The sequence below is a fragment of the Penicillium lagena genome, assembly GCF_028827675.1.
Source record: "Penicillium lagena strain IBT 129212 chromosome Unknown utg000002l_segment0_segment0, whole genome shotgun sequence".
Lineage (NCBI taxonomy): Eukaryota > Fungi > Ascomycota > Eurotiomycetes > Eurotiales > Aspergillaceae > Penicillium > Penicillium lagena.
The window spans coordinates 2,011,800-2,037,476 of record NW_026623223.1 but is presented as its reverse complement, the minus strand read 5'-3'; the positions used below and the strand labels follow the sequence as shown (position 1 = coordinate 2,037,476).

General features: G+C 54.0%; 11 protein-coding genes across 11 annotated transcripts; 6 read left to right on the top strand and 5 right to left on the bottom strand.

Annotated features, from left to right (window-relative positions):
* Positions 1 to 509: 509 nt before the first annotated feature.
* hsp70 (molecular chaperone Hsp70) lies at positions 510 to 2,432 on the top strand (the record flags this gene model as incomplete). Its single annotated transcript, XM_056975507.1, has 1 exon — positions 510 to 2,432. The coding sequence occupies one exon, from the start codon at positions 510 to 512 to the stop codon at positions 2,430 to 2,432; it is 1,923 nt and encodes a 640-aa protein (XP_056835463.1).
* Positions 2,433 to 3,585: 1,153 nt separating this feature from the next.
* N7510_003580 (putative mitochondrial GTP/GDP transporter Ggc1) lies at positions 3,586 to 4,808 on the bottom strand (the record flags this gene model as incomplete). The annotated part of the gene is made up of 5 exons (XM_056975506.1): positions 3,586 to 4,099; positions 4,163 to 4,296; positions 4,352 to 4,465; positions 4,526 to 4,662; positions 4,721 to 4,808. The coding sequence occupies 5 exons, from the start codon at positions 4,806 to 4,808 to the stop codon at positions 3,586 to 3,588; spliced, it is 987 nt and encodes a 328-aa protein (XP_056835462.1).
* Positions 4,809 to 5,402: 594 nt separating this feature from the next.
* N7510_003579 (autophagy-related protein 8) lies at positions 5,403 to 5,917 on the bottom strand (the record flags this gene model as incomplete). Its single annotated transcript, XM_056975505.1, has 3 exons — positions 5,403 to 5,436; positions 5,493 to 5,725; positions 5,828 to 5,917. The coding sequence occupies 3 exons, from the start codon at positions 5,915 to 5,917 to the stop codon at positions 5,403 to 5,405; spliced, it is 357 nt and encodes a 118-aa protein (XP_056835461.1).
* Positions 5,918 to 6,538: 621 nt separating this feature from the next.
* On the top strand, positions 6,539 to 7,914 carry hem13 (coproporphyrinogen oxidase; the record flags this gene model as incomplete). The annotated part of the gene is made up of 2 exons (XM_056975504.1): positions 6,539 to 6,748; positions 6,808 to 7,914. 2 exons carry the CDS (start codon positions 6,539 to 6,541, stop codon positions 7,912 to 7,914), a joined length of 1,317 nt encoding a protein of 438 aa, XP_056835460.1.
* Positions 7,915 to 8,332: 418 nt separating this feature from the next.
* On the bottom strand, positions 8,333 to 11,700 carry N7510_003577 (putative microtubule binding protein HOOK3; the record flags this gene model as incomplete). Its single annotated transcript, XM_056975503.1, has 10 exons — positions 8,333 to 8,521; positions 8,572 to 8,667; positions 8,723 to 9,102; positions 9,153 to 9,265; positions 9,317 to 9,393; positions 9,444 to 9,510; positions 9,559 to 10,930; positions 11,298 to 11,423; positions 11,483 to 11,507; positions 11,563 to 11,700. The coding sequence occupies 10 exons, from the start codon at positions 11,698 to 11,700 to the stop codon at positions 8,333 to 8,335; spliced, it is 2,583 nt and encodes an 860-aa protein (XP_056835459.1).
* Positions 11,701 to 12,098: 398 nt separating this feature from the next.
* N7510_003576 (putative mRNA cleavage factor complex component Pcf11) lies at positions 12,099 to 14,245 on the top strand (the record flags this gene model as incomplete). The annotated part of the gene is made up of 6 exons (XM_056975502.1): positions 12,099 to 12,263; positions 12,317 to 12,745; positions 12,797 to 13,479; positions 13,539 to 13,734; positions 13,784 to 14,143; positions 14,198 to 14,245. The coding sequence occupies 6 exons, from the start codon at positions 12,099 to 12,101 to the stop codon at positions 14,243 to 14,245; spliced, it is 1,881 nt and encodes a 626-aa protein (XP_056835458.1).
* A 235-nt stretch (positions 14,246 to 14,480) lies between these two features.
* Positions 14,481 to 15,810, top strand: N7510_003575 (Gfo/Idh/MocA family oxidoreductase; the record flags this gene model as incomplete). The annotated part of the gene is made up of 4 exons (XM_056975501.1): positions 14,481 to 14,514; positions 14,653 to 14,882; positions 14,952 to 15,183; positions 15,239 to 15,810. 4 exons carry the CDS (start codon positions 14,481 to 14,483, stop codon positions 15,808 to 15,810), a joined length of 1,068 nt encoding a protein of 355 aa, XP_056835457.1.
* A 331-nt stretch (positions 15,811 to 16,141) lies between these two features.
* Positions 16,142 to 17,079, bottom strand: adk1 (adenylate kinase ADK1; the record flags this gene model as incomplete). The annotated part of the gene is made up of 4 exons (XM_056975500.1): positions 16,142 to 16,550; positions 16,603 to 16,757; positions 16,817 to 16,869; positions 16,920 to 17,079. 4 exons carry the CDS (start codon positions 17,077 to 17,079, stop codon positions 16,142 to 16,144), a joined length of 777 nt encoding a protein of 258 aa, XP_056835456.1.
* Positions 17,080 to 17,568: 489 nt separating this feature from the next.
* Positions 17,569 to 18,775, top strand: rpn8 (proteasome regulatory particle lid subunit RPN8; the record flags this gene model as incomplete). Its single annotated transcript, XM_056975499.1, has 3 exons — positions 17,569 to 17,752; positions 17,831 to 18,102; positions 18,167 to 18,775. 3 exons carry the CDS (start codon positions 17,569 to 17,571, stop codon positions 18,773 to 18,775), a joined length of 1,065 nt encoding a protein of 354 aa, XP_056835455.1.
* A 179-nt stretch (positions 18,776 to 18,954) lies between these two features.
* N7510_003572 (uncharacterized protein) lies at positions 18,955 to 19,572 on the bottom strand (the record flags this gene model as incomplete). The annotated part of the gene is made up of 1 exon (XM_056975498.1): positions 18,955 to 19,572. One exon carries the CDS (start codon positions 19,570 to 19,572, stop codon positions 18,955 to 18,957), a length of 618 nt encoding a protein of 205 aa, XP_056835454.1.
* Positions 19,573 to 24,441: 4,869 nt separating this feature from the next.
* On the top strand, positions 24,442 to 25,394 carry N7510_003571 (MYB DNA-binding domain protein; the record flags this gene model as incomplete). The annotated part of the gene is made up of 2 exons (XM_056975497.1): positions 24,442 to 24,902; positions 24,977 to 25,394. The coding sequence occupies 2 exons, from the start codon at positions 24,442 to 24,444 to the stop codon at positions 25,392 to 25,394; spliced, it is 879 nt and encodes a 292-aa protein (XP_056835453.1).
* Between the last annotated feature and the right edge of the window lie 283 nt (positions 25,395 to 25,677).

Here is a 25,677-nt window from a genome sequence, read left to right as displayed (position 1 = left end):
TTATGCATAGTTATTTGTAGTGGAGGTCGTGCGTTCATCATGACGGTCCATTTTCGGACCAGACACGGCCATCCCACTCGATTACATCATGCAACAGCTTGCCCCGCCAAAAAATCTCTCTCAGTCGGGAGGAACCAGCTTCAAATGATTCTGCCAGTGAGTAGTAAGAAAGGCAATTGGCGTAATAATGACCGTATCCACTGGGTCCTTCGCCAATGGTCCACTCGCTTCTCGAAGGGGCGAGGTGGCTCTGTTGCTGGGGCACGGAGGGTAATGGAACCGCAAAGAACCCGATGGAAGCTACATGCTAGAAGCTTCTGAGCACCTCACCGCTCCCTATATAGGCGGTTTTTTCGCCCACATTCCCCTTCTTCTTCTTTTTCTTACTTCCTCACTCAACTCTTCTTCCTCTCCTACACTCTTCCTCCTCCCTGTAACACTACTCACCTGCTACGAATTTCCTTCATCCCTCTTTCTCTTCACGACTCTCCCCATCCCATCATTCCATCATGTCTGCCCCCGCTGTCGGTATCGATCTGGGCACCACCTACTCCTGTGTGGGTGTGTTCCGTGATGACCGCATTGAGATCATCGCCAATGACCAGGGTAACCGCACCACCCCATCGTTCGTGGCCTTCACCGACACCGAGCGTCTGATCGGTGATGCCGCCAAGAACCAAGTCGCCATGAACCCCCACAACACCGTCTTCGACGCCAAGCGTCTCATCGGCCGTCGTTTCCAGGACGCTGAGGTCCAGGCCGACATGAAGCACTGGCCCTTCAAGATCGTTGAGAAGGCCACCAAGCCCGTCATCGAGATCGAGTTCAAGGGCGAGGCCAAGCAGTTCACCCCCGAGGAGGTCTCCGCCATGATTCTGGTCAAGATGCGTGAGACCGCCGAGGCCTACCTGGGCGGCACCGTCAACAACGCCGTCATCACTGTTCCTGCCTACTTCAACGACTCCCAGCGTCAGGCCACCAAGGACGCTGGTCTCATCGCTGGCCTGAACGTTCTCCGTATCATCAACGAGCCCACCGCGGCCGCCATTGCCTACGGTCTTGACAAGAAGGCTGAGGGTGAGCGCAACGTCCTGATCTTCGATCTGGGTGGTGGTACCTTCGATGTCTCCCTCCTGACCATCGAGGAGGGTATCTTCGAGGTCAAGTCCACTGCTGGTGACACTCACCTGGGTGGTGAGGACTTCGACAACCGTCTCGTCAACCACTTTGTCAACGAGTTCAAGCGCAAGCACAAGAAGGACCTGACCACCAACGCTCGTGCTCTCCGCCGTCTCCGCACTGCTTGCGAGCGTGCTAAGCGTACCCTCTCGTCCGCTGCCCAGACCTCCATCGAGATCGACTCTCTCTTCGAGGGCATTGACTTCTACACCTCCATCACCCGTGCCCGCTTCGAGGAGCTGTGCCAGGACCTCTTCCGCTCCACCATGGAGCCCGTCGAGCGTGTCCTTCGCGATGCCAAGATCGACAAGTCCTCCGTCCACGAGATCGTCTTGGTCGGTGGCTCCACCCGTATCCCCAAGATCCAGAAGCTCGTCTCCGACTTCTTCAACAAGGACGCCAACAAGTCCATCAACCCCGACGAGGCTGTTGCCTACGGTGCCGCCGTCCAGGCCGCTATCCTGTCGGGTGACACTTCTTCCAAGTCGACCAACGAGATCCTGCTGCTCGACGTTGCTCCTCTGTCCCTCGGTATCGAGACTGCCGGTGGTGTCATGACTCCTCTGATCAAGCGCAACACCACCATCCCCACCAAGAAGTCCGAGACCTTCTCCACCTACTCTGACAACCAGCCTGGTGTCCTGATTCAGGTCTTCGAGGGTGAGCGTGCTCGCACCAAGGACAACAACCTGCTCGGCAAGTTCGAGCTCACTGGCATCCCCCCTGCCCCCCGTGGTGTGCCCCAGATCGAGGTCACCTTCGACCTGGATGCCAATGGTATCATGAACGTCTCGGCTATCGAGAAGGGTACCGGCAAGACCAACAAGATTACCATCACCAACGACAAGGGCCGCCTGTCCAAGGAGGAGATCGAGCGCATGCTGGCTGAGGCCGAGAAGTACAAGGCCGAGGATGAGGCTGAGGCTTCCCGTATCCAGGCCAAGAACGGCCTTGAGTCCTACGCTTACTCGCTCAAGAACACCCTGGGCGAGGGCAAGCTCCAGATCTCCGACGAGGACAAGAAGAAGATCGAGGACAAGGTCTCCGAGGTCATCAGCTGGCTCGACAACAACCAGACTGCCGAGACGGACGAGTACGAGTCTCAGCAGAAGGAGCTGGAGGCCATTGCCAACCCCATCATCTCCGCTGCCTACGGTGGTGCTGCTGGTGCTGGCGGTGCTCCCCCTGGTGCCGCTCCTGGCGGTGCCCGCACTGCTGACGAGGTCGAGGAGCACCCCGAGGAGCTTGACTAAAAGTCTCGCCTTAGAGCGGTGTTTCGGTGATTTTCGTTTGTGATTCACGGTTGATGATGCTTGCCCCTCTGGCTCACATTTTCTTTTTTTCATGTGTTGGTTTTACGAACTTATGGGATATCGAGTTTTCTTTTTGCGCATGCTGCATAGATACGAGGCTATCTCTGCCGGAAAAAAGTCCTGGCAATAAAATTCCTTTTTAATTCATATCTGTCCCTGTAAGAATTTGTAGAGATCAATCCTTTCACTGTAATAATTGCTCGTCTCGACTCCAGTGCAGATGAAGCTCAAATCTCAAAAAAACAATCTGCCCATGCAGGCGAGGTTATTATTGTAGCACTCAACTCCGAAATCATGTCATATATACAATTGAGAAACCAAACAACACCAGTCAAGTACAGAAGGAAAACGGGCTCATTATTGAACCCCTTTAAAATCCCCATTCCACCACCGCTGCAACCGCTTCCCACCGGTCTGCAGCACAGTTCCATACCCGATCTCTGACGCCCGCTCCGGGAACTTTTTTGCTGGTCGCGGCGGATACGCGACATCGCGGCCGAGATGCCCATTGCGAGGGCGAAGAGAGGGTCCCCTACTCTGTTATTTCGCCAAGTTAGCGTTGAGCTACCTTTACAAGACATTTGAAGGGTGGCGGGTTTGGTTGGTTTAGTGTTTGTCTTTCTGGATTGAGGAGGAGACGTACCGGGATAATAGGTAGACTGGCATTGTGAGAGTCTTGGTTTGAGAATTGGGGATGCAGGAGGAGTGCTCGATTGGAAGCTGGCGGTTTTTGATGATGTTCGGTGCTGGGAGATATGCGCTCACGTGATGTGTTCGCTGCCGGCTCGGTTTCATGAGAAGACAAGGTCAATTATACCATGCTTGTCATTCTTAATGGACTGAAATCGATAGGTTTCTCATTGGCAGTATATATTCACGGTTCTACATCCCAGAAGAAAATGGAGAGAAGATGGTTCTAAATAGTAGACGAGACCCGACCTCGGCACGAAATAAACATCATATCTATTGAAAATACACAAGCGGTCCCCTCCAGGAAGCCCGGGGCCACACGAACCCGAAAGAGAAAACAAAAGCAAAAGTAAGAACGGGGGTGTCAACGCCAATATCAGAAAGAACCGGTTTTTGTCTTTGGCTATACGACCTGGCCAAAGGCAGGGATCAAAGTCTGCGCCAGCCAGAAGCTGAACACCAGCTTGGGGCCCGTCATCAGCAGCTTGGGAGTCAGACCCTTGAAGAAGCTGGTGAGACCCTCGTTCTTGGCCATGTTCGACACAATCCGGAAGCCCGACTCCGGGTGCTCGAAGTTGCGGTTCTGAATACGGGTCTTGATCACGTCCAGGGGAGCGGAGACAACCAGCGATGCGCTGGCGCCGGCCACCGAGGCAACAAAGTTCTGACCCCAGGTGGCCGAATTGTAGTCCGTCAGGCCGTAGATGTATTCCTTGGCGAACGCAGACCCACCGAAGAGAGCGAACGAGCCGGGGGCGTTACGAGCGGCTGTCCAGCCAGCGCCGCGGTACAAACCCATGCCTTCGTCGGAGATAATCTTGAAGAGACCACGGCCCCGGAAGGCCTCCGGGTTCGTTTGCCGCTTGATCTTCAGGACATCCAGGGGGAGCAGGATGATTTCGCCAATACCGATCAAACTGAGGCATTTATATTAGTTTTCATCCACTAATAAGGGACAACCAGAAAAAAAAATCTCTCACCTTCCAGCAGTTGCATGCATGATGGCCTTGCCGTTACCCTTTCCGAACGCATTATCAAACTCGGCACCGTGGTGCTTGGCCAGGTAGTCACGGACGAAAGGCTGGCCGCCGTACTTGTAGATTCGTTGGAGGACCTGCACAGAGAAAAATTAGCAACCCGACAACAGACTGTTGTGACAGTCTACCAACCTTATAGCCAGCCGCGTATCCCAGTCCAGGGAAGAGAGAGGTGAACTTGCGCAGGGCCGGTGCGGTGGCGTATTCCTTGAAAACGACCTGTTTGAAAGCACTGGCGGAGGTGATCTGTTTCGCACATTGTCAGCCTAACATCCAGCGCATCCCTTTTCTTGAGGTCAGTCTCACCCGAGTCTGGTTGCTCATCAATCGCTTGGCCGTGGTGTCAACCTGTTGGGGGATGTTAGGATCTGCGGTGTCTGCGACGAAAAGGGGGGTGTTCCGTACGGGATGGAAGACCATCAACTCGGCGATACCAGCAGAGCCTATAGACAGCGCACGTTAGCAATTGGTCGCAAGTCACCGTGGTGGTTGCGCACGTACCGGAACCGAGAAGACGGGCAGTGGCCGACTCCTTCTTGACATCCTTAGAGGCAGCGCCAGCACCGGCGGGGACCACAGCGGGAGACATTTCTTCTTTTTCCCTTTTTCCTTTATCGCTGAACAGCAGAACAAGGAGAGGACGATATCCGGGACAGGGAGTGAAGCACGAGAACAATCATGAACTGATTAGGATCAAAATTTATCGGAGCACAAGGATGGGCGCTATACCCGATTGGGACATCCCGGAGCAGAGCGGACCAAAGTACAGAGTACCATAGATAGTACTGCTACTACTATACAAGTATCCCCTAAACAACTACAACTATTCAGAGCTGGAGAAGCGGAAAGAGTCGCTACGGTAGGTGTTCTACTAGTAGGAAAGCCACAAGACCAATAGCATGTGATCAGTCAGACTGTTTTCATCATAGTCCAGTCAATTCACAGCCAACAAAGAGCAGTACATTAGCCCAAGCAAAAATCAGTTCACACTCGAAAATAAAACACACACACACACACAACACCGAATCAAACGCCAAAGAAACCGAGCACTTGCATCCTCAGATGGTGGTTGACGCTTCCTGCTCAGTTCACAGCACCCTGGTGCCTGCTGACCAAGCTGTCCTGATGCGTACCAGAGTAGACCAAAAAGCAAGGAAGAGAGAGAGAGAGGACTGGCCAACGCTTAGAGGTCACCGAAAGTGTTCTCGCCCGAGTATCTGGTCATCTGGTCAGTACATAGGAAGGACAGCAGGGAGAAAACGGAGTGACCTACGTGATGTACAAGAAGCCATCGTCGTCCTTGTGCTCTTCATAGATGCTGCTCATGAGCGCAGCGGTCGGGGGGAGAACCTCGTCGACGAAGATGAAGATGGCCTTCTCGGGAGAGAGCTTTATGCGCTTGCGAATCACATAGACAAACTGACCCACGGTGAGATCGGCCGGGACCAGGTACTTCTTCTTGTCGATGGTAGCAATGTCCGACTTCTCGACCTTCTCGCAGATGACCTGTTGATAGTGAATCCGTCAGCGGCCGAAGAAGCGGTGAAGAGTTTCGGGGAGGCTCTCGGTCGCGAGGGCGATCCAACACCAGAAAGAAAAAAAACTTACGGGAATGCGATCGGCGTATTTCTGGCGAATACGCTCGGCCTCGGCCTTGCGCTTCTCGAAGGGGTGCTCGTCCTTAAACTTGGACCGCATCGTGGGTGGCTGATAAGGCGATAAGTGAGCGGGTCGGGTGGAGCGGGAGGAGGGAGACTCACGGTAAGCTGGATGAGATGTGACAGAGATGTAGTGAGTAGAGTGGTCCGAGGTTGGGGTGAAGAAGGTAGACAGATAGTTAGGGGAAAGCAGAGAGAAGGATGAGGCTGAGAGAGATGGGAAGAAGAGGAGGAGAAAGGAGGAGAGAGAGAGGGAGAGTGTGAGTGAGTGAGAGGGGTGACGATGATGCTAGAGCTGACAAACAGGGCGGTGAGTCAGCGACCTGGTCAGCTGATTCGCTCTACTGGAGTCAGATGCGATGGTCGTGGGATTGATTTAGTTAGTTCCTACATATCTGTCGAGAGATCAGGCAGCAGGTGTATCGTGACTTGGTTTCGGGACAACGCTGGACCTGGAGTACGGACCTGCATACATGCTTGGTATACCCACTCGGGGAGACAAACGGAACAAACAGCGCAAACTCGCTCGACGCGCGAGGATCGGAACCCTCCATTGAACATATATTTGACCTCACGACTTGCTCACCGTCTCGACAATTCTGGTGATTGAGTTCCGCGCTGCTCCCCTTCCCTCCCTGCGTCCCCCGACGCAGTCGCAAAAATGGCCTCCCGATCAGTCATGCCTCTGTGGAGATCGCTAGCCCGACTCCCCATCCCGAATGCTCGGGCTGCTGGTCGTCGCATGGGCAGACAGGTGCGCGGATATGCCACAGAGCAAAAACAGCGCGAAGCGCAGCAATTCACAGTCTGGAGACCCTACCTGCGGCTCGCAGTTGGGGTGCCTTTCATCGGCGCGATTATATACTCCATGGTACGATACACCTCCCATGTTGCCTGGATCACATCATTCTTACTGTCCTGTGAGTGTAGATGACAGGTGAGATAACCGAGCTCGACTCTCCCTCCATTGTCGAACTCGACGAAGCCCTGAAAAAAACCTCAACCATCAACGAGTCCTCGCCCATGCGCCTGCGCATGGAGAAGCTCATCAAGGAACACCAGCAGAAAATCATCGAGGAACTCGGCAGGATCGATGGCCAGCAGTTCCGAACGGATACCTGGACGCGTCCCAATGGCGGCGGCGGTATCTCATGCGTGCTGCAGGACGGGAACGTGTTTGAGAAGGCCGGCGTGAACGTCTCCGTGGTCTATGGAGAACTGCCGCGGGCAGCAATTGAGAAAATGCGCGCGGACCATAAGTCTTTCGTCGGGGCTGAGGTGGACTCCCTCAGTTTCTTTGCTGCGGGCCTCTCGCTGGTCTTGCATCCGCATAACCCGATGGCTCCCACAGTGCACCTGAACTATCGGTATTTTGAGACCTCGGATCCGAAAGATCCCATCAATGGAGACAAGAATTGGTGGTTTGGGGGTGGCACAGATTTGACCCCGTCATACCTGTTCCCCGAAGACGTGCAACACTTCCACAAGACGATCAAGGACGCCTGCGACCGCCACGACGCGACATACTACCCCAAGTTTAAAGCCTGGTGCGACAAGTATTTCTACTTGCCTCACCGTGGCGAGTCCCGCGGAGTTGGCGGCATTTTCTTTGATGACCTCGACGCCAACTTCCTGCAGGCCTCTGCCGGATCGTCGTCTAATCCTCAGGAGACGCTGTTCTCCTTTGTTTCCGACGGACTGGCCTCTTTCCTGCCATCATATGTGCCCATCATCGAACAGCGAAAAGATATGCCCTTTACCTCGGCGCAGAAGGAGTGGCAGCAGCTTCGTCGGGGCCGCTATGTGGAATTTAATTTGGTCTATGACCGGGGTACCAGCTTTGGCCTGCGCACGCCCAATGCCCGTGTTGAAAGCATCCTGATGAGTCTTCCGCGCACTGCCAGTTGGGCTTACATGGATCCCGTCTCCGGTACACGGACCGAGACTATGCCTACGGATGAAGAGGAATTGGGTGAAGACAAGACCAGCGAAAAGGAGCTGATGGACGTGCTGCGACATCCCCGGCAATGGGTATAGGCCAGATCTCTTGTATCTTTTGTATATCATTCTTTGATCTATTGTCGTACAAATCCCGTCGTCTTGCAACCAATGTATATCAGAAGTCAGTGCAGTCAAAATACGCGACAAATAGATGTCAATACTTCTAATCTAGCCTGGTGCTTGAAAAGCAAGGTATCAATAGTAATCAATTCTAGATACAGGACAAGGTAGATGGCAGTATATAGTTATCCAATATGTCTGTCGCTGACCATAAGTCAGACAACAAAAGATCAACACGGAAATAATCACAGCATTCTATTGACCCTCGAGGCCATACATGTATATCCACAGAGGTGACAAACGATGTAGTGGGAATATAAAACAAAAAGATGGTACGTAAAGTGCAAAAATATATCCAGAAGACCCATATGTTCTGTACACAGCAGGAAGGTACCTACTGACCGGCAACTGCAGTTCGCTGCTTGGCTAGCCAGCCCTTCTGCGCCTCCGCCATCGAGGCTCCGTGTCGGTAGCGAGACACCGTGTTGTTGTTGCTCTGCCACCGGCTTTGTAGATGATACCAGGCGGAGCCCACGAGGCTGAGTTCTCGGGCCTGGTCATCGATGATCTTTTGGAGCTCAAGCTAAAGAGTGTTAGTAGAAACACAAAAAGTTAGGCTTATTGGCAGCATACCTCGCGCTCTTTGAAAATGCCGTCATCCAGGTTCTCCTCGTAATTCTTCATGCGCTCATGAAGTGACTTGATGAGTTCATTTTGTTGTTGAATATACTGTGCGGCCTCCAGGTTAGCATGTTAAATACCATAAATTCCAGTAGAAACCGACCTCTGCGCGTTGGGCGAGCCGCTCAATATTCTTCTCCAGGACTCCAGCGCACTGTTTGAGAAGCTCGAAACTCGATTTCTGAGGCGTTTCACCCTCATTGTTGTGGGTCTCGAATTCGCCCAGCAGCATCTGCATTTCATTCATCACCTCCTGATCCTCAGAGCTGATCTCGGTTTGCTTGTTGTCAAGCATCTTGCGCAACTCCTCCCGTTCGGCGGCCATTTCGCGGACAAGCGTCTGGCTGGCATCTACTTCGCCCTCCAAATTGTGAATGTTCTGCGTGAGACTTTCCCAGTCACCACGGAGCTTGGTTAGCTCGGCTGAATTGTGTTCTTCGAGCTCATGGAGCATATCAATTTTCTCGACGTTGACAATGCGAACTGCGATAAATGTAAGCGATCCGGCCAGGTCTCGAACGAGTGTAACGTACTTTCAGCCTGTGCATTGGAAAGGTCCGTTTTGGTTTTATCCAGAAGGTCCTGCACTTCTGCAATCTTCTTGAGGGACCCGGTATAGGTCTCGTAAAGCTTCCAGTACTCCTCGCTATACTCAAAGATTAGAGCTGGTCGGATCGTAGGTTCTAAATACACATACCCTTGAGTGGAATTTTCACGCGCAAGGTGCACGGACGCGTTGAAGCCCTCGGAGAAGCCTTCAAATTGAGGCGCCGGCTTGTGTTCGTTAGTCTCCAAAGCTTCGACAGAACACACGGGCCACATACCTCTGCAGTGGTTGACGGGGCCTTCAAGGACTCCATTTCGCGTCTCAATTCTTCATTTTCGGATTTGCTGCTCATGATTAGCCTCGAAACTGATAGAAGAGTATAATAGCCATACAGCTGGGATTCCTTGACACCGAGGGCCTCGAAATCATTATGCAATGTGTGCTTCTTCGGCGTCCCAGACCCGGGAGATGGACTGCCTGACCCCTCGAGCTCCCGCAGACGCTCGCGCAGCTCGCTGATCAGAGCGTCATTCCTTTCATTCTCTTCAGCCGCACTCTGAAGCCGTTCCGTAAGGGCGTGGTTGTTGAACTCGAGCTGTTTCTTCTGATGCTGGATCTCGTTGGTGTCCTGCTCCAGTTGTGGCAGAAGCTTTCGGTACTCTTCGAGCTCCACATTACGCTCCGAAGACCATCGTTGTGACGAGTCCGATTCCTTTAGCTGCTGCTGCAAATCTTTGATCTGGTTCTTGAGGGTCTGGTTCTCCTTCTCGAAGTCCTGGCTCGCCTGAAGCTTCTGGCGGTACTTCTCGGCCGCGTTGGCCTTGCGCGCGAGCTGATCTCTCTCGGTGCGGAGCTCGTCGTAGTCATCCTGCAGCTTTTGGTAGCGTTGGTTCTTGACGCGCAAAGACTCGACGGTCATCCGGAGACTGTCGAGTTCATCATTGGCAGCAGACAGTTTCGCTTCCTGGGACGCGATCAGGTCATCCTGTTGGCGAGTTTTGCTCTCCAGCGCCTTTGCGTTGAATCCCTCGCCCTTTCCGGACTTGAGTGTCACCAACCGATCCTCGGTCGACGCGAGGCGGTTCTGCAGGGTGTCGTTGTTCTCTTGCAGACGCGCCAGACGATTGTGCAGGTCCTCTAACGCCTTCTCCAACTCCTTCTTTTCGTGTGTGAGGCGATCATTCTCCGCAATCACCTTGCCGACGCGTTCCTCAAACTGCAGTTCCAAGTCTGGGCGGTCTGCTTTGGCCAGTTCCTCTTTCAGCTCGTCGGCGGAGTCCAGGGGCTCGTGCTGGCCATTATGCGCCTCCTCGATGATATCCTTGAGGCCCTCCTGGGTGGAGGTGCTCAGCTCCTGAAGCGTCTGCACATAGGTTCCCGCGTTGGGCGAGCTGATCGCCGCGATCAGGAGGAGTTTCAACAACTTGTTGGTCTCCTTGGGAGCGGCTTTCTCGGCGACAGCTTCGAGATCGGGCGACGGATCGAGACCGGTGGGCAGGGTATCATCGTTCTGGTGGCGGATGTAGCTGAGTAGCAGCTTGTGGATGTGCTTGAGATTCTGCCACTTGGCCACCCAGTGGTCGGCGGGGGTGCGTTCGGGGATCTCGTCGAGGAAATACTGGGGATCGATGTCCTGCAGGATTTCCCACAGGATGATGCCGTCGGTCAATTCATCCGTGGCTCGGAGGGTCCTGCCCAGGGAGAAGCTGTTGATCCATTCCAGTAGAACCTTGGTTACTGTGTGTTCCGACATATTGCCGAGAACTATGTTAGTAGCAGGCCGAGAAGATGCGATGCGACCGCAGCATGTCTGGGTCGCAACACACTGGCGAAAAGGTCAGGAGATGACGAGGAAACGGAGGGAGAGAGAGGGAGAGATAGTCGCGCGTGTTCGTTCCGGGGGGGCGAAGATGGATTGGCACTAGCGGGGGGTGGGCACATTCGGTAGTTCGTGGATCAGAGGTCCACTACTGCGACTACATGATTGTGGTAGGACAAACATAGTTCTTGAATATTGTCATATACGAGGTAGTAAGTAAATCATTATTGCAACCGCCTATAGGCTCCAGATCCAAAAAGAATGCCCCCGATCCAGCCGAGTGATCGGAGACCTAGAACGAGTGTTCCTTACCCTCGTAGTCTCCATCGATGGACACCACCTTGTCCTCCTCGATATTGGGATTGTACTCGCTGTCCTGCGTGGACAGGGTCTCGAGAGCCTTCACGGGAGCCTCGGCCGCAAAGCCTTTGAGGAGGTCTGGGTGAACCACAACGGTTAGTATTGCCCCCAGATGGGTGAAGAAGAGTGGGACTAACGGTATTCGTGAGTGATAATGCCACCCTAGAAACCAGCAGTCAGTCAGACGAACGTCAAATAAATCCAAAGGGGCGCATACCGAAGCCACCAGCGAGTCTTTGGCCTGCGTGATCACCGAATTCGGCGTGCCTTCGGGGAAGGTCACGATCACGGACTTGAGCGACTTGGCGGCCAGCGCCAGCGGGAGTAGCGCCAACAGAGTTAGCACCAGTTTCATGTTCGGAATAATCGTCCGATGGATATGGTGAAGGGGAGAGAGTGAGAGCAATGTCACCCACTCCTACATGCGTCATGCGGGTCACCTGACCTCGGCCGTCCATCATACGTAATCCATCCATCAATCCCTTTCCCGCTCTGTTTCTCTCTTCGCTTCGCGTTCATCCTCTTCCCTCCCTCCCCTTCTCTTCTGTCTCTCTTTTCAGTGCCTCTGGATTCTCGACGTTGTCAACACTGGCAGCATTAAGTAGAGGTCGTCTCCCCGGAAGGTCGCGGGGTCTGCTGGGTTGGACTGGGGGTCGGTTGTTTTGAGTCTCTCTCTAGCTAGCAAGCATTGTACCACTTTCTCTCCATCTCCGTGCTGGTCCAAGTTGGGAGGACTTAGAAGAACCAAAAAACATGTCTGGCCTTGTGTCGGACGAGGTCGCGGAGGACTACAAGAACTCGCTGGAGGATTTGACCACCAATGACCGATTCCAGATCAGCAACCTCACCGTCATCGCCAAGGAGAACACCGAGCATGCCATGGCCATCTCGCGCGTGCTGGAGAACCACATCCGCTCAGTAGGTGATCCCACCCATCATTCCATCCTGTAGCCCACTCTAACCCCGGGTAGACTCCGCCGCCCCAGAAACTCCCAGCGCTGTATGTAGTCGACTCCATCGTCAAGAACGTGGGCACCCCCTACACGCTGTTCCTGGGCCGCAACATGTACCAGACCTTCATGAACGCCTACACCTTGGTCGACTCACAGACCCGCCGCAAACTGGACGAGATGCTGAAGACCTGGAAGGAGCCCGTGCCCGGTTCGCTCGACACACGCCCGGTCTTTCCTCCAGACACCACCCGCAATATCGAGAATGCCCTGATCAAGGCCCGCACCGCCGCACTGCAGTCGCAGCAGGCCCGCCAGCCCGAGATCCTGCGTGGCCGGGGAAGCGTCACTCCCACCAACTGGACCACGAACCCGCAGCCCAACATGCGCCATCCGCTTCCCAATCAACCACCGCCGACGAATAATCAGGGGCATGGATTCAATACATCGGTAAGTGTGGTCCTATTTCGCGTGATTTCGAGAGTCACTAATCTCGGCCAGACTCCACCACCGCCTGCTCATCGGCCCGATCCCAACCTGGATTCTTTGAACCGGGACTTGGATGCCTTGATCGCCTCGGCTCGGACGGATTTCGCCAATAGCCCTTTCAACCCAGCTTCACAGCAACGGCTGAAGGCGCTGTTGGATCTCCAGGGCATCCTGCAGAGGCAGCAACTGACCCAGGACCAGTTGAACCTCGTCCGTGATCAAATATCTGCGCTGGGGACCTCCAACCCTCTCCAAAACGCTCCTGCGAATGGGCTGACGGCGTCGGCGCCTCCCCCAGTGTCGACTTCGCCAACCCAGTCTGTCTCGCAGCCATTGCAACAACTTCTCAATCCCGGAACTCTGGCAGGGCTCATCAAAGCTACTGCCGTCCGCCAGCAACCTACCCCACCGCCGCAACCGCCTAATGCGCTCTCTCAAATGCCCCAGATTCCTCAGTCCAGCGGCACACCGCAGCCGGGACCTGCTGGCCCCGACAACCCTCTCATTGCCGCACTTCGCGCGCGTGGTCTTTTGCCTCCTGCATCCGCTCCACCTTCTCTCCCTCCCTCCGGTGCTGGAGGTCCTGGTTTGCCATTCATGATTCCCGGGCAGATGGGGTCTACTCCCCCGGCCCAAAATCCTCAGATTTCGAGCATTACCTCCGAAGTTCCTATGACTACTGCATCTATAAAAATGTGAGTTCCGCGTCCCCGGAAATCCTTCCTTCCGCTAATCAATTGTCTGTGAAAAAAAGACCCAGGGTTGCTCTGGTAGTTTCCCTCTATGAAGCCCGTTCGAACCGATGTGGAACCTGCGGGCGCCGGTTCCTCGCCACTGAAGAAGGCAAGGACAAGAAAGCCCGTCATCTTGACTGGCATTTTAAGACCAACCAGCGCATGGCGGAAGCCGCCAGGCGGGCCCAGACCCGCAGCTGGTATGTCGATGAAAGAGTTCGTACCCCATTTTCCTCTCTTTTGGTATCAGACTGACCATAAACAGGATTGGATCAAATCTCGGGAAACTGGCGATGATCAAGGCGCCGCCGACTCCGAGGCTGCTGCTGAAAACGCTGCCAACGACACCGCCAAACAAGGGCCTCCCAAGCATTGGATCCGCGCCCCGAATGACGCCACACTGCGCAACACACCATGCCCCATCTGCCAGGAGAAATTCGAGTCGAGCTGGTCCGAGGATGTCCAGGACTGGATCTGGCAGGACGCGATCAAGGTTGGCCCCCGAGTCTACCATGCCAGCTGCTACGCCGAAGTAACTAAGGATGGGCCTGCTCCCGCGCGCGGTGACACACCTCAAGCGCGGACTGGTACTCCCGACTCGGTTCTAGGCAAGCGGAAAGCCGAGGTGAGTCTTTTTTTATGATACCCAAAAGTCACTCCCCTCTGACGATATCTACAGGGCGATTCCCCTGGGCACAAAGTGCGCATCAAGACGGAGCCGGCATGAAAATGTATCATAGTGACTACTAGCATAGCATAGCGTGCATATCCAATTGTTTATATTTTTCACCTGACAGGTACAGTCGCATTCCGATGTTGCTTTGCCCCGCTCGGGGTATCTCCGGACTCTCCACTGGATGTGATTATGTACGTCTGTCTCATCTTTCGCTTCCTTTCTCTCCTCTTCAGCTTCTCTAGTTGACTCTGCACTATACGGAATAATATCAATCAATCCAACAAAAATGGCACCGCATACTATCCGCTGGGGTATCATGGGTACGAACCATCACTCCCCTCCCTCCCTAGAGCCACAGGTTAACCTAACCCCCCCGCAACAGCTACCGGTGGGATCGCCAAGAGTACGTATTTCCCCTAGGGATCGCTAGGATTTCACTAAACTAATCAAAAATGCAGCGTTCGTGCGAGACCTACTCATCGACCCGACAACGCGCGACGCCTCCGACGTCTCGCACCAAGTCGTTGCGGTGGCCTCGTCTTCTTCCCAGGACCGCGCGACCAAGTTCATCGCAGATACCGGCATCCCCGCAGGCTGCGCCGTATACGGTGACTACGAATCCCTCGTGGCCGACAAGAACGTTGATGTCATCTACGTGGCCACCCCGCACTCGCACCACTATCAGAACGTAATGCTGGCCCTACAGGCCAAAAAGAACGTCCTGTGCGAGAAAGCGTTTACCGTCAACGCCACCCAGACGAAGATCCTGTGTGAAACCGCCAAGAAGAATAACTGCTTCCTCATGGAGGCCGTGTGGACTCGCTACTTCCCGCTCAGCATCCAGGTCCGCCAGCTCATTCAGTCGGGGGAGATTGGTGAGGTGCTTCGCGTTGTTGCTGATACTAGCTTCGGGAATGATGTCGAGAAGGATTTTGGGACTGCGCATCGGATGGTGAATCCTGATTTGGCGGGTGGTGCTCTACTGGACTGTATGTTCTGTTGCTGCTTTGTTTCTTGGAGTTATAGATCTAACGGGTTGACCAGTGGGCATCTACTCCCTCACCTGGGTCTTCCAAACCCTCTATCACACTCTTCCGCGCGACCAGCGGAAGGCTCCCACCGTCACCGCACAGATGACGCCCTACCACCTCACCGGAGCGGATGAATGCACGACCATACTGCTGAGCTTCCCGACCACCACCCCCAGCAATGACACTCACCCGCAGCACTCGCAGGGCATCGCCATGACCAACATTCGTGTGGCGACTGACCCAGATGACAAGGGCAGCGCCGGTCCCGCCATTCGAATCCAGGGTGTCAAGGGCGAGATCCAGGTCTTTGGACCCGCCTTCCGTCCCTCGAAGTACCGGGTTGTTCCCAAGCAAGGCCACGGCGTGGTCCGTACCGTCGAGCACGAGTTCCCCGGTAAAGGCCATGGTATGTACTGGGAGGCCGATGAGGTCGCCCGCTGTCTGCGGGATGGTAAGCTCGAGAGTGAAGGCTTGCCCTGGGAGGAGAGCATTGTGATCATGGAGGTCATGGATGAGGTGCGTCGACAGGGTGGATTGATGTATCCTCAGAAGATTGAGTCGACCGAGTTCCCTCTGGCTCTGTAAAATACGAGCTGAATATATATAATTTCCTTCGGGGCGGCAAATATGATATTTCGCATTTATATATATCTACAGACACGGACCCAATTGCGTTCGTACACCATGCCGGTGGCAGTGCATTCAAGAAGTACACATACTATACATGGCGTGTGAAGAGGGAATTCAACCTCGTTCTATACGCGGACAGCGCCAACCCGGACTGCCGGATGAATTGCTTCCCTCAAGGAGAAGACGACCAACAAAAGAAACGGTAAGCATTCACCACAGAGTCCGACGGGGGCAAAGATACCCCCGCAGCTCTCCCCATCCCTCCCCTTTTGAGGATGGTCGGAATTTAGTTCTTCTGGAACACACCCAGCAGACTCTTCCAGACCTGACCGGGCTCCTGGCTGGCATCAATGCCGCGCCAGATACCGGTCTTCTTGTAGTAGTCCACGACGGGCGTGGTCTGGACGTGGTAGGTAGCCAGACGCTTCTTCAAGGTATCAGCGTTGTCGTCGGATCGCTGGATGAGCGGCTCGCCGGTGACGTCGTCCTTCATGTCGTCCTTGGGCGGGTTGAAGATCTTGTGGTACGACCGGCCGGACGCAGGGTGGACCAGACGGCCCGTGATCCGCGCAACCAGCAGAGCGTCGTCGATCTGCAGCTCAACGGCGTGCTGGAGCTTCTGCTTCCGTACAGCCAGCATGTCATCCAGGCGCTCGGCCTGCTCGACCGTCCGCGGGAAACCGTCGAGAATGAACCTGCGCTCGAGTCAATTGGGATTCCCCCACTCCAGCACAGAAGAATACGAACCCATTCTTGCACTCGGCGTTGTTGTCCAGCTCGCTCTTGATCATGTTAACCATGATCTCGTCACTGACCAGGCCACCCTGGTCCATGATCTTCTTCGCCTCCTTGCCGAGCTCGGTCTTCTTCGCGACCTGGGACCGCAGCATGTCTCCGGTAGCCTATTTGGGTAAACCGTCAGCCAGATGTCTGGGGAGAAAAGAGTCCCGTGCTTGCTCACCAGGTGGCACACGCAGTACTTGTCCTTGAGGTTCGGCGCTTGAGTGCCCTTGCCTGCAATATCATTAGCTCGGCCCCGAAACCAACGAGCACGACAGCTTTACCTGCGCCGGGCGGGCCCATAAGAATGATGCGCATCTGCTCGGCCAGCGACTTGGGCTGCTTGCCGCCGGCAAGACGGTCCTCCAAGTCGACCACTCGGGCCTCCAGCTTGCTGATGGTGTCCTTCAGACCGGAGACGATCTCTTCCGTGATGGGAGCCATTGGGAGTGTGGGAAGAAGAGAGGGGGGAGAAAGGAAAGAAGAAAGAAGGGGGAAGGGAAGTAGGTAGCGTAACACCAGAGAGGCTGAACAGGGAAGAAGGGAAGAGGCCGCAGGAATGGAAGGGCTAGCGCCCGAGGTTCGGAGCACGGACGGAGGGAAGTATACCTACATATAGTTGTATTTACCGCGGATTATTCAGGGACAAGAATGATTATTCTCGATGAATTCGTTCTCCCTGTTTGACTATCACCAGATCAATGATTATGATTATGATTATATTCTTCTGTCCCCCTCGTAGTAACTCTCCGTTCTCGAAAAAGTTCCATCCACACCAGCCACGCTGACTAAACCACCGCCACTGCGGCAGCTCAGCATCATGGCCCTGGTGTTCCTAAACACCTCACATCGCTCTCTCTCGTCACGCTCTTCTGTCGCTCCGTCGGTCTTATCTCCCTCCACCCCATCTCGTGATTGATTTCTCTACTCGCCATGCCTGCCACCACGGCAGACACCCTCTCCCTCGTCCAGCGTACCGTCACGGTCGCGCCGTTAGTCCTGCTCTCCGTTGCCGACCACTACGGCCGGACCGCCAAGGGCACTCGGAAACGCGTGGTCGGCGTGCTGCTGGGCGAGAACTCGGGCCAGAATGTCCGGGTATCAAACAGCTTTGCAGGTATATCAAGCCTCCCCCTCTGCATTGATTCACACTGGATAGCTAGGAGCTGACCCGAGCTTCGTGAAACACCGCTAGTGCCGTTCGAGGAGGATGAGAAGGACCCATCGGTGTGGTTCTTGGACCACAACTTTGTTGAATCGATGAGGGACATGTTCAAGAAGATCAATGCCCGTGAGAAGCTGGTCGGGTGGTACCATTCCGGCCCCAAGCTCCGGGCTTCGGATCTCGAGATCAACGAGCTCTTCAAGAAATACACTCCCAACCCTCTACTGGTCATTGTTGATGTGCAACCAAAGGAGGTCGGCGTGCCGACAGATGCTTACTTTGCCGTGGACGAGATCAAGGATGTGAGTGCTATGGCAGTCGATGGGTCAAACTAGGTACATTGGCTAACTGGATTGGTCTGTGTAGGATGGCACAACAACCTCAAGGACCTTCGTGCACACCCCGTCCATAATCGAGGCCGAAGAAGCCGAGGAGATTGGCGTGGAGCACCTGCTCCGAGACATCAGAGACGTCGCCGTGGGGACGCTCTCCACCCGGATCACATCGCAGCTGCAGTCGTTGCAAGGGCTGCACCTGCGGCTCCGCGATATCGGCCAATACCTCCAGAAAGTCCTCGATCACGAACTCCCTGTCAACCACGCCATTCTGGGTAACCTCCAGGATGTCTTCAACCTCCTCCCCAACCTGTCCACGCCGCCCATGACCCCACGGATCAGCGGCCAGGAACCACAGATCGAGAACAGCGAGCTCGCGCGGGCTATGAGCGTCAAGACCAACGATCAGCTGATGGCCATCTACATCAGTAGTCTGATCCGGGCCATTACGGCCTTCCATGACTTGATCGAGAACAAGATCCAGAACCGACAGCAACAGGAGGAGAGCGATTCGAAGCGGGAGCAGGAGCTCAATGCGGCGACCAAGGGAGATAAGGAAGGCAAGAAGGCCAATGGGTCGGCCGATGGCGAGCAGAAGGAGGAGCAGGATAGCTCATCCGAGAAGAACAAGAAGAGCTAGGCGGTTTAGGTCGACAATCGATCAACGTAATACCATCACTTCGAGCCATCTGTTTCTGTCTCGCAATGAATGTATAGTAGAATAATTCAGGGTGACCGACTAGACATGTCTTGTCTTATTCTGATCGATCACATCCTTCGAGCCTGTTTGAACTCGTAATCCGTTGACTCGGGGCTATCTCACCCACCCCAGCCAGCACACCATCCAGCCAATTCCTCCATCGAGACGGCACATCGCTCATCCTCGTCAGGTGCAAAGAGCCCTGGACAGCGAGCAAATAGCACACAGGCCAAGATATGCTTGCAGATCGGGGGTGCGCCTTCCGCCGTAGGGCGCGTCAGAGTGCCCCCAAATGGATACGCGAGATTCTTCTCCGAGGGTTGGTCTTGCACCACCTCGGGAGTCGTGGTTTCAGCATCTGCCGCCGGTCTGGCTTCGCGAAATGCAGAGAGCGCGAATGTCGGACACGTACAATTCCAGGCGTGCAGGCGCACTTCGTAGCCCTTTTGATGCTGGGTGAAGGTGGATGATGAGAGAGAACCCCCTGTTGAAGGGGCTGTTGAGGCTGACATGACGAGGAAGATGTTTGGGTTTGATGTGGGAGAAACGTCCTCTTCGACGGTGTACACCAAATGCCGCACAAGTCTGCGGTCCAGGATGTCGAGTGCCAGGAGCAAGTCATTGGGGAACAGACAATGCAGAGTCAGCATCAATGGCTTGAGCGTATCCGGCTGGGGTTTCTTGTCACCTTCCCTGGTGTATTGCGCTAATTCGCTGATGAGTTGATCGATGAACATGGTAAGTGTGGGAGTAACATTGGAAACATGGAACAAACAGAAATAAATACAGAACTATACCACCCAATCACTCACTTTCTACTGCGTCTTCCCTTCCTCCCTTCCTCCCGTTCCCCCCACCAACCCTTGTTCTTATCCGGTTGCACGTCGTCAATTTCCATCTAATAATTCGGTTTCATGAGCTTCGGGGCTTCGACCTTACGCGAGGTTGAAAACCTCTTCGGGTTTGCTCTGCTCGAGAACCTGATCGAAGCCCACCCCTTTCTTCACCTGGTAATCATTGGTAAGTGTCCAGTGGTGGCCATGATTCTTCACGGTAGCCATGTAATGGCCTTCATTAGCACTGGACCCTAGGTAGAAGATGATCGAGCACAACCCGTACTCGACAGCGACTCTTTCTTCCGATGGACCTGGCAAGTAAAACCAATTGCGACCGAGGCTCAAGTTTTCTTGAACAACCGCACCGGATTTGATTTTGACGGGCTGATTTTGACGATCGTAAATGCTTCTCTGGAGCTGAATCAAGAGAGCTCGGGTGTGTGGTTGGTTCGCGTTCTGGCCGTTTTCTTTTGCTGGCAGTGTTCGCAAGTCGCACCACCGATAGCCTTGTTCTCAACATAGTTCCTACTCCATCTCAAGGGGCTCAAGTTGCAGTTTCAGCGGAGCTAACCAGAACAGTGATTCGTCGTCCAAGGTCTTGTTCTGAGGACATCCGCGTGCATCCACCTCCACTTGGGATGCCAGTCACAATAACCAGCAGAGCGAAGATGGAACTTAAAACAGGCTCAACGTATCGTCCTCCAGTTGTATGTAGAAGGTGTTTCATAGCTTCAAGAGATCTTGCTGGCCATCCTTATCAACTAGCCCCCAACGGTCGAAGCAGCTTTCCACAGAATGTGAAAAGCGAAGTGACCACCCGAATGGGGTTGTTAGTTTCCTCAGTGTTGGCTGAAGCATCGGCCTTGCCTAGAGACTGAAAATCAGGGTTATCCGGACCTAGAGAGCCCGCCGAGAAGCAGTTTCATGAGACATCTGACGATTTCGGTAGTGAAAATACCATGGAGAGTGCAATGCGAGGCTCTGAAAGGAAGACGCTGTTTCTGAACCGAGTATGTTGAAGGGCATGCCGTTAAATTTATCTGCCATGAAAGTATGACCCTCTGAAAGACAATTGTAGCAATTTCATTGATATAGCCATCTGGTTCTTTGACATGTTAATTGTGTTCGTAATATGAGCTATAGAGGTTCGAACAGATGGATAGACGCTGCTTGAAAAGGAAGGTGAATGAACAGTCAGTTGCGGTAAAACGGCCGAGGACTATACATTGGCAAATTTGGAAATATTTATCCCTCTGTCTTTAGCCCTTAGAGGTATAGGTGCTTCTTTCAGGAGTAGTCAATCAGTATGTTCATCGTCAAAGACTAGACCAAGGGCACGCTTTGTTCCGCCCTCGAAAGCCTCGGGTTTAGCCCCATGCGTATTCCTGATACAAAATAAAGCAAAAAGGATTCAAATCACGTCTACGGCTTTGTTCTCTGCTTTCAAAGTTATTCTTGGAGCGATCGAACCGAGGTTCAAAGTGCCCTTTACAGAATTAGAATAAACTCCCGAGACAAACGCAAAAGGCCATTTTAACATAAACCATTCTCTCTCTCGCTCTCTTTGACAATTTTCGGGTATACATGTCCTGCGCATAGAGAAGGCTGACCAGGAGAGCTCCAGAGAGGTCTCAAACTGGATCGCATCCCGCGCCTAACTAACGAAGAACTGACTCCGCAACGGCCCACAAGCGAAGCAGCGAGTCCAGACCGTGCGGACTTAAGCAAGACTATTCAGGAAGGAGTCTTAGCCCGTGTGTGAGGCATCAACTGTCCGTTAGGACGGGTCCACCAGGACCACTGAAGAAAGCGTCCCGCACGGCATCATCTAAATGAGCCCTAGAATTCCTTTCGTGAACCGGTTCCTAGTCCGCGCCCCTCGACCCTCGGTACTGAGCGAGTCCAGAAGGGTCGTCGACCGCGCTTGGGTCTAGACGAGGGACGCCCTTTACCTTGTGGGGTGGCCGAGGCGGTTTCAGGTTTGTCGTTTGTGGAGCTGACGATTGACCGTGCTGCTAGGATCTGGACCAGAATGTTTGCCTACCATGGGCTTTTCTTTGCACACCGCTCGATGGTGATCGGAGGGGTGTTGATATTATTCATATCGAGGATTTAGAGGCCCTTGCTATCGCAAGGGCGGACAGGTCGAACAAGGGTTCAACCTTCCCAGAATCTCGCTACGATGTCACATTTATCCCAGACACGCACATTATTCCTTCTCGGTTCACTCAAAAGGACTGGAAGGAGCAAGACGCACTGACTCTAAACCACTGACAGCGGTGTTCCTCGTCTCTGCCGATGGTCCACCGCATCGCAGGGCCGTGAGCAAATCAAGACGCGGATCATCAACAAAGGCTCCATCGGGAGCCACTTTTCAGCCGGTCAAGCAGCACAATGTGTGTCTGTGTGCTCTGCGAAGAAGCAGAGCAAGGAATCATGATGGGCAACGATCCTCGGCAAAATAATAATAATAATAATAATAATGACGGGGATCCAAATAAATTAAACCCAGCGTCGCCATGAAACGTGAGGAAATGAGCAGACCCAGTTTTTTTGGTGGATGTGTCGGACAATTCGGGCGATCCTCACCAGGCAATAAATAGAAAGACACAAATCTCCCGCGCCACCACGTCCACTTGTGTCATTAGTTGGGATGATCCAACGGTGCGCATCCCCACCCGCACCGTTTTGGTTCATGGTTGGCCGTTGCTGTGTGGCCGTGTACACAGGGTCAATCCCTGTATCCTCATTCTCCGTCGAAGGAGCGGCCGCCAATGACAGGCTCGACCGTTAGGGCACTGGGCCGATCGTCGTGGCTGTGGTCCTCGCGCATACTAGTCGGTCACGCTCGCCTCGATTTCGATCGACTCCCCCTCCTGCTTTCTTTTCTTATTTGTCGATACTCTGTAATTTACAACCAGTTCCCGCGCCTGCTCGGACGAAGCTGTAGATGTCGAACAGCATTTTTTTAGTCGTCCAGACGCGATCTTCGGGATGGGGCCCGCCCTGCACGGCGGTGATTTGCTGGCGCTGCACATCCTGGGGGTTGACGAACTCTGTGTTTCGAGCACCGGACCTTGGTGCTAGCAAAAAGAAAAGGAAGGGGTTTTTTTTTTTTTGAAGAGAAGAGGCAGCCAGCGGGGAGGGAAACAAAGGGAGAGAGAGATAACATAAAGAGAGAGAAGGGTTCGCATTCTCGCTGATCCCCCGGTCGAGGGCTGAACGGGTGTTTCAGGCAACCGAACGGATCGTCGCCGAGCTGGAGTCCCTCTTGCCTAAATCACAGCTCCTATATACCGCCAAGGAATGTATATAAGTAGATACATTTGTAGAATCCAACACACAGAATCATAATTCCATTGTGGCAACGACCCACCGAAGAATTGACCCGTCGTTCAAGCCGTCATTCTCGTGTCAGCCATGTGGGAAAACCACGGTTCCCTGGGTAACAAATTCAGGGCCAGGGGGGCGCGCTAGGCGGGTTCTGAGACGGCCTCCACTCCCACGAACGCAATTCTAGGCCCCGATCAACCTCGTCGCAAGGGCAAACTGGAGATCGGTTGACTGCCTCGTGTGACAGCAATCATCCTGCAGAGCTGGGGGAGCTTAGATGTGGCTGTTTTCACAAAGAGGTCGTCTTCGTGCCCACAGCGAGGGTCAAAGACTCCAGTAATCCACCGAGGGGTCTGATCCACTGCCACAAACCAGGAATCCTCTGCTGTTATGCAGCAGTTCGCCCGGAACGGGGCAGAAGAACAGGGGATGGTGCGCCCTAGCTGACCAGAAAAATCCCCGGTTGGGTGGATGCTGCCAACCGTTCGGAGCGACCACTCAAAAGGGGATTTTTTTTTAATATGGATTAAACCGTTAGTCGCAACGGTAAGGCATTAGGGGCCCCGTCTTAGCGCCTAGGCTAGACGGAGGAGGCCGTTGGCGAGCTGGCCTGTGCTTTTAAGCTGTGTTACGCATCCTCCGTGATTTCAGGATGGCGCGGGCGGGTCTGCGTCGAAGAAGGATAACGGGCAGGTCCTATTGCGAGTGTACTAGAATAATCACGATATGATCAACTATAGTAGTCTCGGTGCTTGGTACTATATTATCATCTTGACACCCCAGTATAGATGGATGCCCCACCGGCCTCGAACGGTCTGTTCGGAAGAACGAAACAGACAAGATTGCAAGGGCCCTGAGCTCTTAATTAAATGAGGTGGATATGTAGCATATTACCGGTAAACCCACGATCTCGAGAACCAGCTGTCACTGATGATCGTTTGGTTTCATCTGGTTCTGGACTCTCTCTCGCCATCTCTGTCGGGGCACCACTCGACTTCTTTTTTCTCTCCCTTGTCTTCCTCTTCCTCTTTTCTTCTTCTCTCTCTCTACTATACACCTCATCCTATCGCCTATCATACACTTCCCACCACCTCATACAGCCACTTCGTCAGATTCCACGGTACCCGTCCCGTACACGTAGGGCCCTGACCTCACCATTGTCTGTTGCACGAAGAGACGCTTGACTATCCCTTTGGGTCTTCTTTCTCTTCACCTCTCTCGCTGGACTCCACTGCTGGCAGATTATCTGGCCTGGTTGCCTTCTGCCCCCGTTTGACTGTCTGTCGTCATTCGAGATCACGAGCACCAACCCCCCTCTCACTCTTCTCGCACTTCTACCTGAGGACGCCACAGGCTTAGGCGCCTCCCTTTCAATCTACCACTATCTTCCCTTACTTTTTTTCTCTTCAAAAGTCCTGCTGGTTCCCACTCGCGCATATGATTGCGTTACAAAATCGGCCCATCTTGCCTCCCGCCAAAGTGGATATCTCACTGCTACTCAAGCCCCAAGATGAGGAAGAAGCCACCCAGGTGAACAGCTCCGCCACCTATCCACCAATTTCCATCCCGGCACCGTATCCGGGCTCATCGGCGCCCATCCTGCCACCGGGGCCTGGCCTCGTGGCAGCTCCGCCGCCGCTGACGAAGAGCAACCCCGGGAAGCGTCTACAACCGGCGCACACTTCCGAATCTCCAGCCAAGAAGCAATCTAAGTGGTCACCGGAAGAAGATGCCTTGATTATTGAGCTGCGGGGCAGTGGGATGAAGTGGGAGGACATCAGCAGACGATTGCCGGGCCGGAGTGCCATCAGCTGCCGGCTGCACTATCAGAACTACCTGGAGCGCCGCAGTGAGTGGGATGAGGACAAGAAGAACAAATTGGCACGATTATATGAGAGGTAAGTTCGGCCGGGAAGAAAAGGTTCGTGAAAAAGTAGCTTGCAGCCGGCTAACATTCGACGTTTTGTGACAGATTCAAAGCAGAGATGTGGTCCAAGGTTGCCGAGGAAATGGCTATCCCATGGCGAGCCGCCGAAGCCATGCACTGGCAACTGGGCGAACAAGAGATGGCTCGTCGTGCTGGCGTCGTGCCATTCTCCCTGTCCAGCACAGCAATCGACCCTCCTACCACGAGAACCCGCCGTGCCAGCACTTCACTATCGCGGCCACGGAAAGGGTCGACCTCCCGTGCGATTCCCGGTCACCACCCGGGCCTTCCCCCACAGCTTCCATCTCTGGAGGAATTAACGGCGGGCGTTCCTGCATTCGCACCAGCTCCGCCGCCGCCACGGGAGTTTTATGGAGTTGGACGACCACCTGAGATGGCCGGCATCCCACCTCCCATGGGCCCTCATATGGGTATGGGCATCCCGCCTCGTACCTTGCCCTAAGATGAGTAGACGACGATGATCACGCCTGAACGGCTTTCTGAATTTCCTTTTTGTTACGAATTGCATAGCGCCGGCTGGAGGTATCTCGTGATTTGGAGGGAGCAAATCGTATAGATGATTTCTCCCGGTTGGTGTTTTCTTTTTTGGGGCGAGCTCTTCCGTTCACCTTTTCTTTTTGAGAGCATCTTCGGCGTGAAACACGTGGAGGATCTGGTGTCGGATTTCATTTCACCTTTTGCGACTCTCGTTCCGATAAATGACGACTTTGAGGCTGGTTCTCGGA